At 49.0% G+C, this 14,128-nt stretch overlaps 1 protein-coding gene across 1 annotated transcript in view; it reads left to right on the top strand.

Moving 5' to 3' along the window:
- The window catches only part of TM9SF4 (transmembrane 9 superfamily member 4), an 18,316-nt gene continuing 4,188 nt past the window's right edge, over positions 1-14,128 (top strand). Inside the window, exons 1-14 of the mRNA XM_080404393.1 lie at positions 1-260; positions 6,278-6,391; positions 7,997-8,096; positions 8,516-8,684; positions 8,764-8,893; positions 9,903-10,026; positions 10,880-10,998; positions 11,139-11,250; positions 11,750-11,820; positions 12,253-12,385; positions 12,940-13,021; positions 13,124-13,199; positions 13,553-13,636; positions 13,835-14,010. Coding sequence (XP_080260519.1) covers positions 171-260; positions 6,278-6,391; positions 7,997-8,096; positions 8,516-8,684; positions 8,764-8,893; positions 9,903-10,026; positions 10,880-10,998; positions 11,139-11,250; positions 11,750-11,820; positions 12,253-12,385; positions 12,940-13,021; positions 13,124-13,199; positions 13,553-13,636; positions 13,835-14,010 — 1,580 coding nt within the window. The 5' untranslated portion in view covers positions 1-170. The remainder of the gene's footprint in view (positions 261-6,277; positions 6,392-7,996; positions 8,097-8,515; positions 8,685-8,763; positions 8,894-9,902; positions 10,027-10,879; positions 10,999-11,138; positions 11,251-11,749; positions 11,821-12,252; positions 12,386-12,939; positions 13,022-13,123; positions 13,200-13,552; positions 13,637-13,834; positions 14,011-14,128) is intronic.

The following is a 14,128-nucleotide window of genomic DNA, read 5'->3' on the forward strand; positions in this document are numbered from 1 at the left end:
CTTACCCCGGCCGGCTCCGCGGGGCCGGAGACTCGCTGGGGAGCGGAGCGGAGGCCCCCGGCCCGCCCCACCCGGCAGCAGGGCAGGGCTGAGCACGGCCCGGCCCCGGCGCCGCCCCGCACCGGCAGCAGGGAGCTCGGCCGTCCGGCCCAGCCGCGGCCGCTGTCGCCATGGCGATAAGCCCCGCAGCCAACCGTGCGCTGCTTCCGCTGACGTCCGCCCCGACACGTGGATCCAAGATGGCGGCGTCGGCGGCAATGGTGAGTGCGGCGGCCCAGCCGCCCGGCCCGGCCCCGGTGCGGCCCCTTGGCCCGGCCGCCTCCTCCTGGGACGTGGGGCGGGCCCGGCCGGCCCGGGCAGGTGGCGCGGCGCGGGGTGCGGTGCGGGGGCTCCGGCCCGAGCCTGCGGGGCACTGGGAGGGACGCGGCGCCCGGCCCGCGGCCCCGCCGGCCCCCGCCCCGCGGGCTGCGCCGGGCCCGGCCCGGGGGAGGCTCCCCGACCGCGGCGGGGGCCTCGTAGCCGCCCGCGTCTCCGCGGGGCGACCGGCGGTGTCACCGGGGGAGGAGGGCAGGGGCGGGACAGCCCTTGGGGCCCGCGGGGCCCTGCCCGGCGGCGCCGCGCTCCCTCGGCAGCGGCCCTGGCTCCGTGTGCGGGGCTCCGGGCGCTGGCGGGGCCGAGGGACGCGGGGCCGGCCCGGGGGCTCTGCCGGCCTCTCCCCCCTCGGCGCTTCGCTCGAGGGAAGCGCTGGCTGGAGCCGGGTGCGGGGCCGGGTGCGGGGCTGTCGCTCTGGGTGCGGTTTGCACGGGGTGATTCTCGACCCGGGCTGCGAGTGGTCGCTTTGCCTCCCCGTGTCTCCGCGTCTCTATTCTTGAGTTATTCCCGGAATCCTTGGACAGCCGAAGATGTTTCTGGTGGGAATTTGCTAAGGCAGGCGAGCATCGGTGCCACCTCACGGAGAAGAAAATGAGCTGCTGAGATGTTCGTTATCTGCCTGAAGTGTTGTAGTAGAAAAATGGACTTTTCTCCTTGCTTTCACAGAAAGATATTTCCTTGATAGTGTGGTGTAAGAATAGCTGCATGGATAAATGATGTGTGCTGATACAAAGGTCGCTGTTGGCCAGGGAGGGGGATGTGAGGTGACTCATGTAGCTTAAAGATTGACAGAAACTGGAATGGAGATTGGAAGAGCGGAGGTTTTCATTTATTTTGTTTTAAGTATCTTCATACTCTGCTGGCTTTCCTCCCAGGCAGGGAGGAGGGATTATCTGAGTTGGCATTGAGAGCTGAAGATGGTCCTACTGGGAATTTCCTTGTAGCCTTCTCTTTTATGAAAGGCAGAGAAGACTGCTAACAGCTCTCCTGGTGTCAAAGGAGCTCTCTGAAATCAATGTGAATGCAGCACTTGTCTCCTATCGAAAGGCTTTCAGTGACTCCTCCAAGTGCAAGGGTGAGCTGGGCAGAGATGCAATAAAGATGAGCTTGTCCAAACAGTTGTTAAGGACATCTAATGAGGCAGCCCTCAAAAAAGGGGGGCAAATGTCAGGCTGGCACCTCGAAGGGGGTGAAGAGCAGGTGCTGTTAGCACTGTGCATGTCCTGTTAATGTGCCTGAAGGTAGAATAAATGTGGGAGAGAGCTTTGATTTGCTTTCTTACATGTGGTGGTTTTTTCCTCCCACGAAGCAGTGGGTTATGTCTTTCTTACCCTGTTCCACTTACCAAAACTTTTTAATATGGTTACAGAAAGGGATCAGAGCTTTGTGAATCCAGCTGGACAAGTGGCTCAGCATAGCTTGTGTTTTCCCTGTTTTTCTTTGAAACTGTCTTTGAAAGTTAAAACCTCTTGATTATGGCTTTTTGATGTCCCTCTTGCCCTTCTGTGCAGAAAAGAGGTGGGACGATGTCCATCATTTTGTTCATATGATATCCATCGTTGTTGCTTCCTTTTCCTTCCTTTCAGCAAATACTATATTGTGGTCTTAAGTTTGCATGGATTATGAAACTGTAAGATGTAAACCAGCCCTGGTACAGTATCAGCTCTATTAAAATGCTTGCGGGATGCTTGAAATTGCTGCTGCTGTTCAAAGTTTTTTTCAAGCTGTCAGTCTGTAGAAAATAATTGCCAGCAACCTGGGCAGGGATGTCCTGGACTCAAATGGCCCAGCCATGGGCTCTCTGGGTTAGGTTGGAGCGTGTGGCAGAGTGCCACAGGGAAAAACTTCTTGTTGGCTTCTCTTTGCCCCTTCCCTTAAATAAATGTTGGAGTTCAGACCCTGACAGTGGTGGCTTCAGGGAGTGCAAGCCATAGGGAAGCACACACATGTGCCTGGTAGTGGCATAAATGCATGTTGTAGGGTCTCTTTGTGCTTGCTCAAGCTGGGATTTGGCTAAACAATTCCTGTGATTTCAATTCCAGTGTGTTCTGTAAACTTTGTGAATTTGCAGAAAATGGCAGTGTTATTTAAGTCATTCTAAGTGAGGTAAATCAGAGAAACTGTGTCCTGGAATTGTTTGCAGATATCGTCTGGTGATAATTACCCAGAAATACATTCTCAGAGAGGGTTTGAGTGCAAAATTCTGTTCTTGTTGCTGTGCACAGGACAAGAAATACTGTTAGAATGGCTGCAAGGAAGGTTTGTATTAATTTATTCTTACAGCGAAGTGCTTCATTCTAAAGGTAATGATAGGAACAGATTTTCAGAACCTTTCGGGAGAGATCCCACAGACTTTAGAGTAGTTGCTGTTGCCCTTAGAGGACAGGAGTGCCAAGTTATGTGCTGGTGGGGAGAGTGGCTGCCGCCACTGCTCGGAGGGGTGGTTAGTGTGGCTGTGCTGGCAGCAGTGCCAGCTGGTCCCGGGGTGACGCGCTCTGCCTGCTCTTTGCTATGATTTCCCCAGGCTACTTTCCACTGGTGTGAGAGAGAAATCCGAGTGTGACTTCTGCCAGGGTGCTGCATGCAGAAAGAATATAGTGACGTTTGAAATAGCCACACCCCCACACCCAAGTCTGTTTCCCCCGTTTTTGAGAGAAAGAAGTTTGCTTTCCTTCAGCAGGCTCTTTGCATGTGATAGATGACTTCAGTGTGAGTAGTGCTGATTTGGGGAACAGGGGCAGGAGGGGTTGATTGTGCTTCTGCTGTTACTTCTCTCATTTAGGTCACACCCTCCTAAGAAAGGCCCTCTTGCAAGTCTGTGTCTGCCATGTATGCATATAGTAAAATAACAAGGCTTAGTCAGTTATTTTGCAACTGGGTTTTTCTTGATCTGGAGTTGTGCATATTTATTGTGCTACTTGTTGGTTTGTTGAACAATTTCCTGGCATCTCAGATGCAAGGCTGTGATCTGAGAGATTTATTATTTTTTTTGTGCATATGTTTTGAAGTGTAAATAATTGGTAAAGGCCACGAAAGCAGTGTCTCCTGTCTGCTGGAAGTCTGTGCCTCACCAGGGCTCTGTGACAGCTAAAGCAGAGCTCCATCCTGTGAGTTTTAACTTTCCATAGGAGATAACTTAGCTTGCGGGCATCTCCCAAATGAGATGATTGCCTGGCCAGGCCCATGAGTTATGCAGATGTTTTGGCATGTGTCCATGTTGTCATTGCTAAGCTGCTGCCTTCATTTGGACAAGATGAAGCACATCTGTCAATGTGAAAGCAAAGATCCTGATAAAGGCACCTGGCTTCAACCTGCACGTGCTCTGCTGGGTGTGAGCTGCCGGGTTGGGAAACTGCGCTGGGCATTTCCTTCAAACTTCACTTCCAAAGCTCCCCCCACCTGTTGCATACCAGCGTTCCCATTTCTTGCTATAAAATGTTTTTTTTCCTGGCAAGGCTTTCCATAGTCTCCCTCTTGTTTTCCTGTTCCCTGGTGCTGCCTGAGTCATCGTCATCTATATGCAAAGAGCCTGATTTCTGCCAAAGGTGTCATCAAAATTTTCACCTTCTCCATGCTTGCATGTCTCCTGGGCACCTTCCAAAGTTCGTCCTTATTTTGTTGTCTTGCAGGCTTTTCAGGGCAAGGATGGCACTGGTGTATTTTTTGTTTTTATTAAGTAATATTGGCTGTGTGTCGGGCACTTCGGTGACAAACAAAGCAAGCAAATTGCTGCAGGGTGCTGGCTGCTGGAAAGCATGATGTAGGACAAGAGTGCTGTTTCCTTCCAGTGCTTCACCTGCCCAGGGACTACTTGGTTGGAGAGTCGCAGGGCACTCTTTTACAAGATCATAGAAGGCAAAATTCAGTGAAGCACAGAAAACAAGCCCCGCATTGTTTCAAGGTAGATTGGTATTGAAGTCCAAGCAATTTTAGAAAGAGTGCTTCCCGGTTCCTTCCCAGATGAGGCTTTTTGCCTGCATTAAGCTTTGCCTAGAATAGATCTGAAAGTCTCCCTTGTACACAAAAAAGATATAGCGATAATTTAGAATTAACACAGTTTATGTAGGTGCCTAGCATTTGCATCTTAAATGCATTTTAGATTTTTCAAACCCCCAACTTTTATGACTTCTTTATTTCATCCTGCTCAGTTCCAGTAACTCTGGATGCTCTGTTAGCCCTTGCTGGTCTGGGCCAAGTGTACCTTACTAGCCTCAGAATAAGGTGGAAGGAAGTGTGGGGGCAATGAATGCAGATTATCTTTTTTTTTCCAGATTATTTTTTTCCCCTGACCTGACGAAGGATCCCTGTGATAGAGCTGCTATTTGTCCACACCTGGCTTGTGAATGCGAAGCTGTTGAATGTTTCCTCTGGTGCTGGGTGCGTGCTGACCATGCTCCAGTGCTGTGCTGACAAAGGCTGTGGCTGTAACAGCCTATCCCTTCCAGGCGGGAGGAGTGATGCTGCTGGCAGTGCCCTGGGGCTGTGGCTGTGCCCAGAGCTCTGGCCAGCTGCCCTCTGGGTCCTGGATCCCAGCTCCTCTCCACCTTCGTGGTGGATCACTGCTGATGGGGAGCAGCCGTGCCAGGGCTGGCTGTTTGGGACAGGCTCTGCAGGCAGCTGCTGGGAGCCTGGGGCTCGGTGTGCTTTCTCCTTTGCTGCTTGTGGTATCGGTCTTGTGTCCATGAGGGAGCCTTGGGTTTCATTCCCTCATGGCCTGCCCAGATGATGTTGGTGGGAGGGTAGTGCTGAACCCTGAGCAGGCACCAGGCTGGTGGTGGCTCTTTTCAGTCCAAGCCCATCTTGCTTGGTCAGTCTGTTTACTCTCCCTTTTCCCTTCTATATTTGTCTTCCCACCCCTGATTGCAGAGCTCCTGCGTGTGGGTGGAGGGGCAGCAGGGCACAAGAGAGCGACTCTGCCTGCCCTGCCTGAGGACGTGCAGTGGAAGGCAGCAATTGGGTTTGTTGTGGCTGCAGCATTAGCTCAAGAGCTGTCCCAAACCAGACTCCGGGTTTTGTGTGGTTTTCCAGTGGTACCGTACAGGGAGTTTAGGAGAACGGGCTGAAGCTAGTAACAGTAGAGCTGATATTCTAATCCAGCTAATTACTCATACTTTTTAAAGCTTGATTTTCATTTCACAGCCTTCCTGCTTGCGCTTGAGCTGGGCTAGGTTACCTGAAGTATTGGTAGGGACTGGGGAGGTAGCAGAGTCTGTTAGAGGGTTTGCTGCTGCAGCTGGCGTGCAGGGTCTGGCTTGTGTTGGAGTCTCCGTGGAACTGATTGAACCTTCCAGCCTGACCTATCTCCTTGCTCCCTGAAAAAGGGATACTTTTTGCCATGTGACTGAGCAGTGTTGTGGCCAGGAGGGGCGACGACAAAAGATTGGAATAGGAGGGACTGGTGATGTGACCGTCCCTTTGGATGCAGCCAGCGGTTAGTTTGGTGTCACTCCTTACCCTACACTTACTCTACTGCAGGCAGCAGTGTGTGACCATCAGTCCACAGTGGCTACTGTGCAGAGCTGACAGAAACCCAGTGCCAGGACTACGACCCTCTTCTCTAGTAATCCATGGAGTTTTCTAACACAGGGGTGTTAAATGGGTGGGAGTAGAAAAGTCAGATGACAGCCTGCTAGATGAAGCCTGTTACAGATAAGAAATGCATTTTTCTTGCGGCTGAGCAAAGCCAATGTTTTCCTAATTGCAGAGGAAGAGACAGAGATGTGCAGAGTGAAGTGATGAGAGTCGCAAAACGAAGTTAAGAATAGCTTTTCTGAATTTAATTTGTGTTTAATCGCCTGACTGTACAGCCTTTCCAAGTCTAGGATGAACACTTGCAGTATTGTTGTCAATCTCTAATGTTCCCACGTTTCTGTTGTATTTTAATGGTTTTTCTTATTTTTTGCAGGAAAGGCTAAGGTATACACTCATCTTGCTGTTGTTGCTACACAGCACAGACTCTTTCTATGTACCTGGTGTGGCTCCTATCAACTTCCATCGCAATGATCCTGTAGAAATAAAGGTAGGATGAACTTAGATGGAGCTGATAGTCTGTTTGGTATGGGTTTTCTTGTGTTTTGGTTTTTTCCTTCTTCGTATCGTAGCAGCTAAGTGGGACTAGAAAGTCAAATTTGGGGATCCTGTTAGTAAAATTTTGGGGGCAGATATTTTATATTTTTCACGTTTGCGTAGGGTGTTGGGGATGAGCAGCCCTCAAGTGCTCACTGGTGCTGTTGTACACTGCAGTTGGCAACATGAGTTTCTGTCTTGCATATCTTCTGCCAAGTTTCTTCAGCAGTTTCACCAAAGTCCTTAAGATGTTGCTGTATTTGGGGAAAAAGAGCTCTCTTTCTCACTTTAGCTTTGAAGTGAATTTAATCAGAGATCTGTCTCCAGCATTATACTGACTCTCAAAGTGCTTGTTGAGGGTGGGCCTTTAGGTAGTGGGTGAATGGTAGAATGAAGAAGTGGTTTGAATCAGACCTTTTCAATTTTCTCTTCTACTTAGTTTGCTCATGTTGTGTCTTCAAGTCAAGTGAAATCCATGACAAGCCTTTTCCAAGTGCAGGCATTTGTCCTTGAGCGTTGTACATCTTACAGTCCAGGCTGGCTGAAGGGCTGTACCTGTGCAGTATTGCCGATAGTGAACAATGGAACTGCTTCACCCGTACAGGAGGAAGCCAGGCTTGGTTTCCAGACATCAGCAATATATAGCCTATTTCATTTATTTTTCTAAAGCTGTGGCCTCTGTCTCAGCAAAATCCAGCACCCTTGGGGATGCTGAGGTTGGCTGCTCCCATATGAAGCACAACACAGTTTTCTCTTCAGCCACAGGCTGCCAGATGTAGGTTATTTTTAAGCAAACAAGACTTGCCTGTGGCTACAGTAAGCTTCCCAGAAGAAGGGGGTATTGGAATGACTGTTCTCAAAGGGATTTCATGAGCCAAATGTTTCCTCAAGTGATAAGGCAAGTCAGCAGGTTTGCCACCGCGCTTCCAATAAATGAGCTTGGCTGTGTTACAAAACACTTCTGGTTTTCGGAGCAACTGTGGCCTTGGCTATCATGGTATATCTCCACACTTCCCTTGTGCCATGTGATTTGTGGGACCTCTCCAGAAATGTTTGGGTCTTGTCACCATCCGTTGTCTTCCCAATCTGATGGCTCTTTGGCTTTCCTTGCAGAGGTGAAAATTGTTGAACTGTAGGTCCAGTGTGACGTGATTTATTTATTTGTTTGAGAAAATAACTGCAGTCTTGTATGAAATGTGTGTCTCGAATCTCTTTTGAGCTCTTCGTTGTTTCTTAAGACTCCACTGAGTCATAAATTTGTGAAACCAATCCACCACGCTTCTTTCTTCAAGTGTTTCACTGTTTGTGATTGAAATGCTACTAAATCGTAGTGTAGAGAATGTACAACTAGGAATTGCGCAAAAGGAAAGAAAGCTGCAGCTCTCCCAGGAACATCCGTCTTGTTTTTTTTAACTTTTTTTATGATTTATTTAACAGCTTCCAAAAGTGACCTTTATGGGAGGTGTCTTGAAGTAAGCTTCAGCTTCTGGCTGATGCTGAGAGGACAGGAAACTATCTGAGTTCTTTCATGGGAATAATCCTTCCATTCTTCCTCCAGGCTGTGAAGCTCACCAGCTCACGAACCCAGCTACCGTACGAGTACTACTCATTGCCCTTCTGCCAACCCACCAAGATAACATACAAGGCTGAGAATCTTGGTACGTATCTGTTGAACAGCATGTTCCCCAGCAGTAAGTGGGCTGCCATTAATAAGCTGCATGAGGGGGGTATGTTTACAGGAGTAAAAGCAATTGCAAATGTCATCTCTAATAAACTGCTTGTGGAGAGCCTACTTCTTCTAATTTGTTATATGCTGGCTGTTTGCAAACTAGGATGTCCATATATTGGAAAGAGGAAATGCCTTTCCTGAAGGAGGGCATATAACCTGCTTTATAAATAGTGCTTGATACTTCCAAGAAAATAGCTAAACTGTCCTTCAATCTTACCCTTGCTTGTGGTAACAAAGGGGACTTGCTGTTGTCACTCCAGCTGTACAGTGCGCTGCCAGCCCGGTGGTAGGATCAGTGGCGAGAAGCCTGGCCGTCTTCCACCCTGCCCTTATTTTCCTGTTTTCCAGGTGAGGTTCTTCGGGGGGACCGAATTGTAAATACCCCTTTCCAGGTTTCCATGAATGTGGAGAAGAAATGTGAGGTTCTGTGCAACTTTCCCAATAAGCCAGTGACTCTGACGGTGGAGCAGAGCAAGCTGATCGCTGAGAGGATCAGGGAAGATTATTATGTCCATCTGTGAGTCATCTCAAGCATGGGTTTGTGTCAGGGGGAATCTGTGCTGTGGACAAATTTGATCTGAAATCTGTGTTTTCAGCATTGCTGATAACCTCCCTGTGGCAACACGGCTGGAGTTTTATTCCAATCGTGAGGAAGAGGAGAAGAAGAAGGAGAAGGATGTGCAGTTTGAGCATGGATACAGGCTTGGATTTATGGACGGTAACAAGGTAGAGACTGCAGATGCTGTCTGAGGGGTACCTGGAAGAGATCTGGGTGTCTGTCAGAGGTTGTCAGAAGTCTACCAGAGAGCATCGGAATTAGGAATGCAACCAACGGCTTTTATAAAGAGTGGAAATATGAGAGAGAGGTCTCTTATTGGAAGAAGGGGATGGGTGCTAGACTACTGGTACGATAGCCAGGAGTCCTAGCTTTGACTTGCTATGTAATGTCAGACAGACTCATGCAGTCATTTCCCCTCAGCAGAGCAAAGGCAGTGTACCCCAAAGGCTAGCTCGTCTTTGACAGTCTTGGAGCATCTTGTATTTAAAAAAAAAATAGTCAAGTGTTTACTGGGGGAAAAGCTGCTTAAGTTTGCAAATGGAAACATAGCACGTGTGTTCCTGGCAGGTATTTTCCATGATTGTGTGCCCTAAGATTAGCTATTTGACTTAACACACATTGGTTCATCATACTCGAGTGTTCAGTGCCACACACAGCTCTGATCTCTTGAGCCCAAGTTCTTACGGGTGGATGAACCTGCTGTGCCTCCTTTGGGTCATTGTACTTTGTTCATGTAAGAGCCTTTTGAAAGCACAAGCTGAGGACAGCTGTGGGTCCCCACAGAGTCTGGGGAATGTATGTCTGTCTGGGAGAAAAAGCAGGCAGGAGACTTGCGGTTGTAGCTACCATGGTCTTTCCAACCTAAATTTGGTGATTTTGCTGCCACTGGTTGAGATGTGAAATATAATGGTATTTTCCATGCCAGAAATAGACCAAACATTGTTCCTGATGCTTGGAGTGGTTGAGGCATTAACCTTTTCAATGTCTCTGTTCCCTTCTCTTATTCTTTTAGCCTTGGAAGGTGTTAGCCTGATCTTGCTCTGTAGCACAATGCATGTAGGAACAGTTGGAGTCTAGTTTTCTTCACTGAAGCTGCTTTCTGTAGTTATTGCTTCTCATCTTTGCCTGTCCCTTCCTTGGGGCGCTAACACTTTATTTAATGTCAATCTATTTTAGTTCTACCTGCACAACCACCTCTCCTTCATCCTTTACTACCACAGAGAGGATGTGGAAGAGAACCAGGAGCCCACCTACAGGGTTGTGCGTTTTGAAGTGATTCCCCAAAGTATTAAACTGGAAGGTAAGATACTGTTAGGGAGGGGACTGAGGGAGAAGAATCTCTTGTAGGGCAAGGGGTTGAATGCCGCTGATGTAGCAGGTTGCCAGGTGTTGCTTCCATTATAGTCTTGGGGCACAGAAAGGAGAGAGTCCAAATTACAAGAACAATTAACCCTTTTGTTATTAAGGAAGAACCAACAGTAGAGAGAGAGATCCTTGAAATGCAATCCATGGAAAATTAATTCATATAAAAAGATCAGAGTTTGACATGTTTGGGGTTGGATTTTTTTGCACTGTGTTATGTAGCATGAAGAATGCATGGCACCTAGCTCTTGTTGGGGCCCAGATCTCCACCACTGGGATGCTGTGTGCTAGTCCAGAGACCCACAGAATGTTTGCAATTACTCTAGGGGGATTGAATTTTAGAAATAATAATTAGGGGAAAAACACTCCTACCTCAGTAAGCCCAACATGAAACAGGTGTCTTGAAGGGAAGCTGCTCATCGTGTGTATCATGCTGTGCAACTCTGGCAGTGGCAGGCTCTGCTGGAGAGGTCTTCTCAGCATATTGTGGAACAGAGGATTTTTTTTGTGGTCTGGATCCTCTGCTTCAGAGCCTCTGGCTTTTATCCTTCCAGTTCAGGGAAGCCCTATGCACAGCTTTCCTTAAAGTTTGCTAATGGTGCTCTGCTTCCAATGGGAAGAATAGTTTTGCAAACTGCGAAGCAGGTGAGAAAGGAATGAGGGCTTCCCCTGCAGTGTTTGGAGCAATTTCAGCTCTGCACTTTAAGGGTACCTGGGGCCAGGATGGGCAGTCGGGGAGGTGGTGCCTGAGGGATCAGCTGACCTGGTGTGTGCGATGTCTTCCCTTACAGACTTGAAGGCTGATGAGAAGAGTATGTGCACCCTGCCTGAAGCTACGGGTTCTGCCCCTCAGGAAGTAGATCCTTCTAAAGAGAACCAGTTGCTCTTCACCTACTCTGTCCACTGGGAGGTGAGGGAGTAATGGGAAGCTGGCTGGCAAGTCGCTACCCCTGGCTGGCTGGCAGTTGGTGCTCCAAGTGTCTGTCACAGAGGTGGTGTGGAAGACGTTGGGAATGTGCTGATATACGAAGAACTTTCCTGTTCTTTCAGGAAAGTGACATTAAATGGGCTTCTCGCTGGGACACCTACCTGACCATGAGCGATGTGCAGATTCATTGGTTTTCTATCATTAACTCAGTTGTGGTCGTCTTTTTCCTTTCAGGTGAGTGAGGTGATGAGAAGAAAGCGTTACCATTAATCTGCAGGGAACTTTCTTTAAGCCTCAGCTGCAGATGGTCAAGGAGGATGTGGCCACATCTGAGCCTGATCACAAGGGGCAGGAAATGAACATTAGCAGATAAAATGTCCCGGTTCAGGCAGCACTCTGTGGGGTCAGACAATTACCCACTTCTGCTCTCTGTCTGGGGTAGCTGAGGGAGTAGAATGTGGTTAATGCAAATATGCATGTCCATACTTAAGGAAAAAAAACAAAAACCACAAAACCCAGAGGAAAGCCACAGTGCCCCATTCCTGCTGGAATAGTACCTTCCCTACTTCCTGGGGTTTTGTTTCTGTCTTTGCTGAAGGCTGAGGAAAATGGCTCAAGGCTTCCTCTCCTAGCCAGAACTGTGTGTTGGTGGAAGCCATGTAGTTGCATATCATAAGAGTGGCACAGCCATGTGGGAGCCTCTTAAGTTAAACTTGACTTGTGCTTTTTTCAGGTATTCTCAGCATGATCATCATCCGGACGCTCCGGAAGGACATTGCCAACTACAACAAGGAAGATGACATTGTATGCATTTGTTCTTGGGGATGGGATCAGACAGGGAGGGAAGCACAGATGAGGAGAGGAGAGATCTAGTCTAAAGACTTGGATGTATTGTCTCTTTTCTTGCCCTTGTTTTGCTTTGAGCCCTGAAGATGGGAGGGGCAGTTCTGTCCTGTGCTGTCGCAGCACCTTTGGCTGTCTGTGTACGATGGCAGAGATGTCTTCAGACCTCAGTAATGACTGCAGACAGTTGCGTAAATGTGTGCTGTGTGCACTGGCAGTTGAGGTCTGAACTGCTTTAAGGCCAGGAGGAATGAAGTTTCTTAACTAGAATGATAAAAATCTGTAGAAGAACCAGATACAGAGAAATTGACCTCTTGGGCTGGCTGTGGTAGGACCTTAATTTCCTCTGGTGTATTATATCTACGTTACCTTTTTATCCTCTTGTTGCTACAGGAAGATACCATGGAGGAATCTGGTTGGAAACTTGTGCATGGAGATGTCTTCAGGCCTCCACAGTATCCTATGATCCTCAGCTCTCTCTTGGGTTCTGGAATTCAGCTCTTCTGTATGATCCTGATTGTCATCTGTAAGTGGCAGATGTTGCACAGGGTGGCTGTAACAAGAAGCAGAACGATGCTCAGGGGTGTTTGTAGCTCCCGTTGACTTCAACCTGTGCTCACCTTAGCTTGAGTGAGGTCGCATAAGGCTCCTTCCTGCTGCAGGGCTGACCAAGGCAATAGGCCTGTGCTCAGCATTTCAGAGTTTCTAGATAGCATTTCCCAGCTATCTAGAAGGCATCTTTCTGTGTTTATATTTCCTGTTATCCAGATAGGAGTCCTGGGTGATAGTGGGCTGAGAGACTTTTGCACGTGTGTCTTGCCTTCTGAGCCACACCTGCTCAGATCTCTGCGGAAATTGAGGCCAAAGCATGGTCCGTAGCTTGAGATCAAAGCTGTGGCATCTCTCTGGCCGGTGCTGGAGGCTGAGGATGCGTTATGCTTTGAAGGAAATGAGGTCTGTGCAGAAGGCAGAGATTCCAGGCAGCTGTGATCTGCATATGGGACGGGCCCCTGTTCTCCAGATGCGGGCTCGCACACGTAGGTCAGAGCCGCTGTTCTTTGTCCTTCTTGCCCTCCACAGTTGTTGCTATGCTGGGGATGCTGTCGCCTTCTAGCCGGGGTGCACTGATGACTACCGCCTGCTTTCTCTTCATGTTCATGGGGTAGGTGCCTCCACTGCTTCCCACAGCAGTGCTGTCCTGCCTGCCCCTCCTCTCCCTCTCCCCAACAGTGAAAGCTAATTTTCTTTGTCTTGGCTTGTCCAGGGTTTTCGGTGGATTCTTTGCTGGCCGCTTATATCGGACTCTGAAAGGACATCGATGGAAGAAGGGAGCCTTTTGTGTGAGTATCGTGGTGTTCTGTGCTTTTTATCCAGGTTTGATGATGGCAAGATACGTGGATAAGCTCCACGCATACTTGTGGGTAGCTCTGGTCGCAGCCTGGCTGTACTGCAGAGATCTGGTGCGGGTTGAGTCCTTGTAGCTGTATGTGGAAGGGTGAACACCAGAGCATGTACTGTGGTAAAGCAAGAGGATTGTTTGAGATCCTCCCTGCAGCCCACCCGCTGTGTATTAGTGCTGCAGCAGAAGGGATGCTTCCTCCATGTGTGCCTTGTCGCAGCAACAGACTCGTTAATGAGAAACATCTGGCTGATTAGTCACGTGTTTTCTCTTAACCTGTGATTGCTCTTGCAGACAGCTACCCTGTATCCGGGTGTCGTCTTTGGTATCTGCTTCATCCTGAACTGTTTCATCTGGGGGAAACACTCCTCTGGGGCGGTAGGTACTGCCTCGTGCTGGAGCCTGCTGGGTGGGAGGAGGGGGACTGGGCTGGCGGTGGCTTGCTTAGTGTCCCAGTATCTTTCTATATGTGGGTGTCAATGCAGTGGTTGACTGGAGCTTTGGTCTGGCTGGTGACTTCAGTCTTGGGCAGGCGAGCTGTCAGCCTCCCTTTTGTGACTCTTGGTGTGATTCCAGGTGCCTTTCCCGACCATGGTGGCCTTGCTCTGCATGTGGTTTGGGATCTCCTTGCCCTTGGTCTACCTGGGTTACTACTTTGGATTTCGCAAACAGCCGTATGACAATCCTGTACGGACAAATCAGATCCCCAGGCAGATCCCGGAGCAGAGGTGGTATATGAATAAATTTGTTGGGTGAGTGAGTGTCTAGGAAATACGGTGAGTTCAGCCCCCTCCCCTCAGTCTCTTTGGGTCGCTGAACATCATCTTCTGCTGTTCTCTGGACACAGACAGATGGCAAATGTGTTTCTTC

Source organism: Falco punctatus, assembly GCF_963210335.1.
Source record: "Falco punctatus genome assembly, chromosome: 10".
Taxonomy (NCBI): Eukaryota; Metazoa; Chordata; class Aves; order Falconiformes; family Falconidae; genus Falco; species Falco punctatus.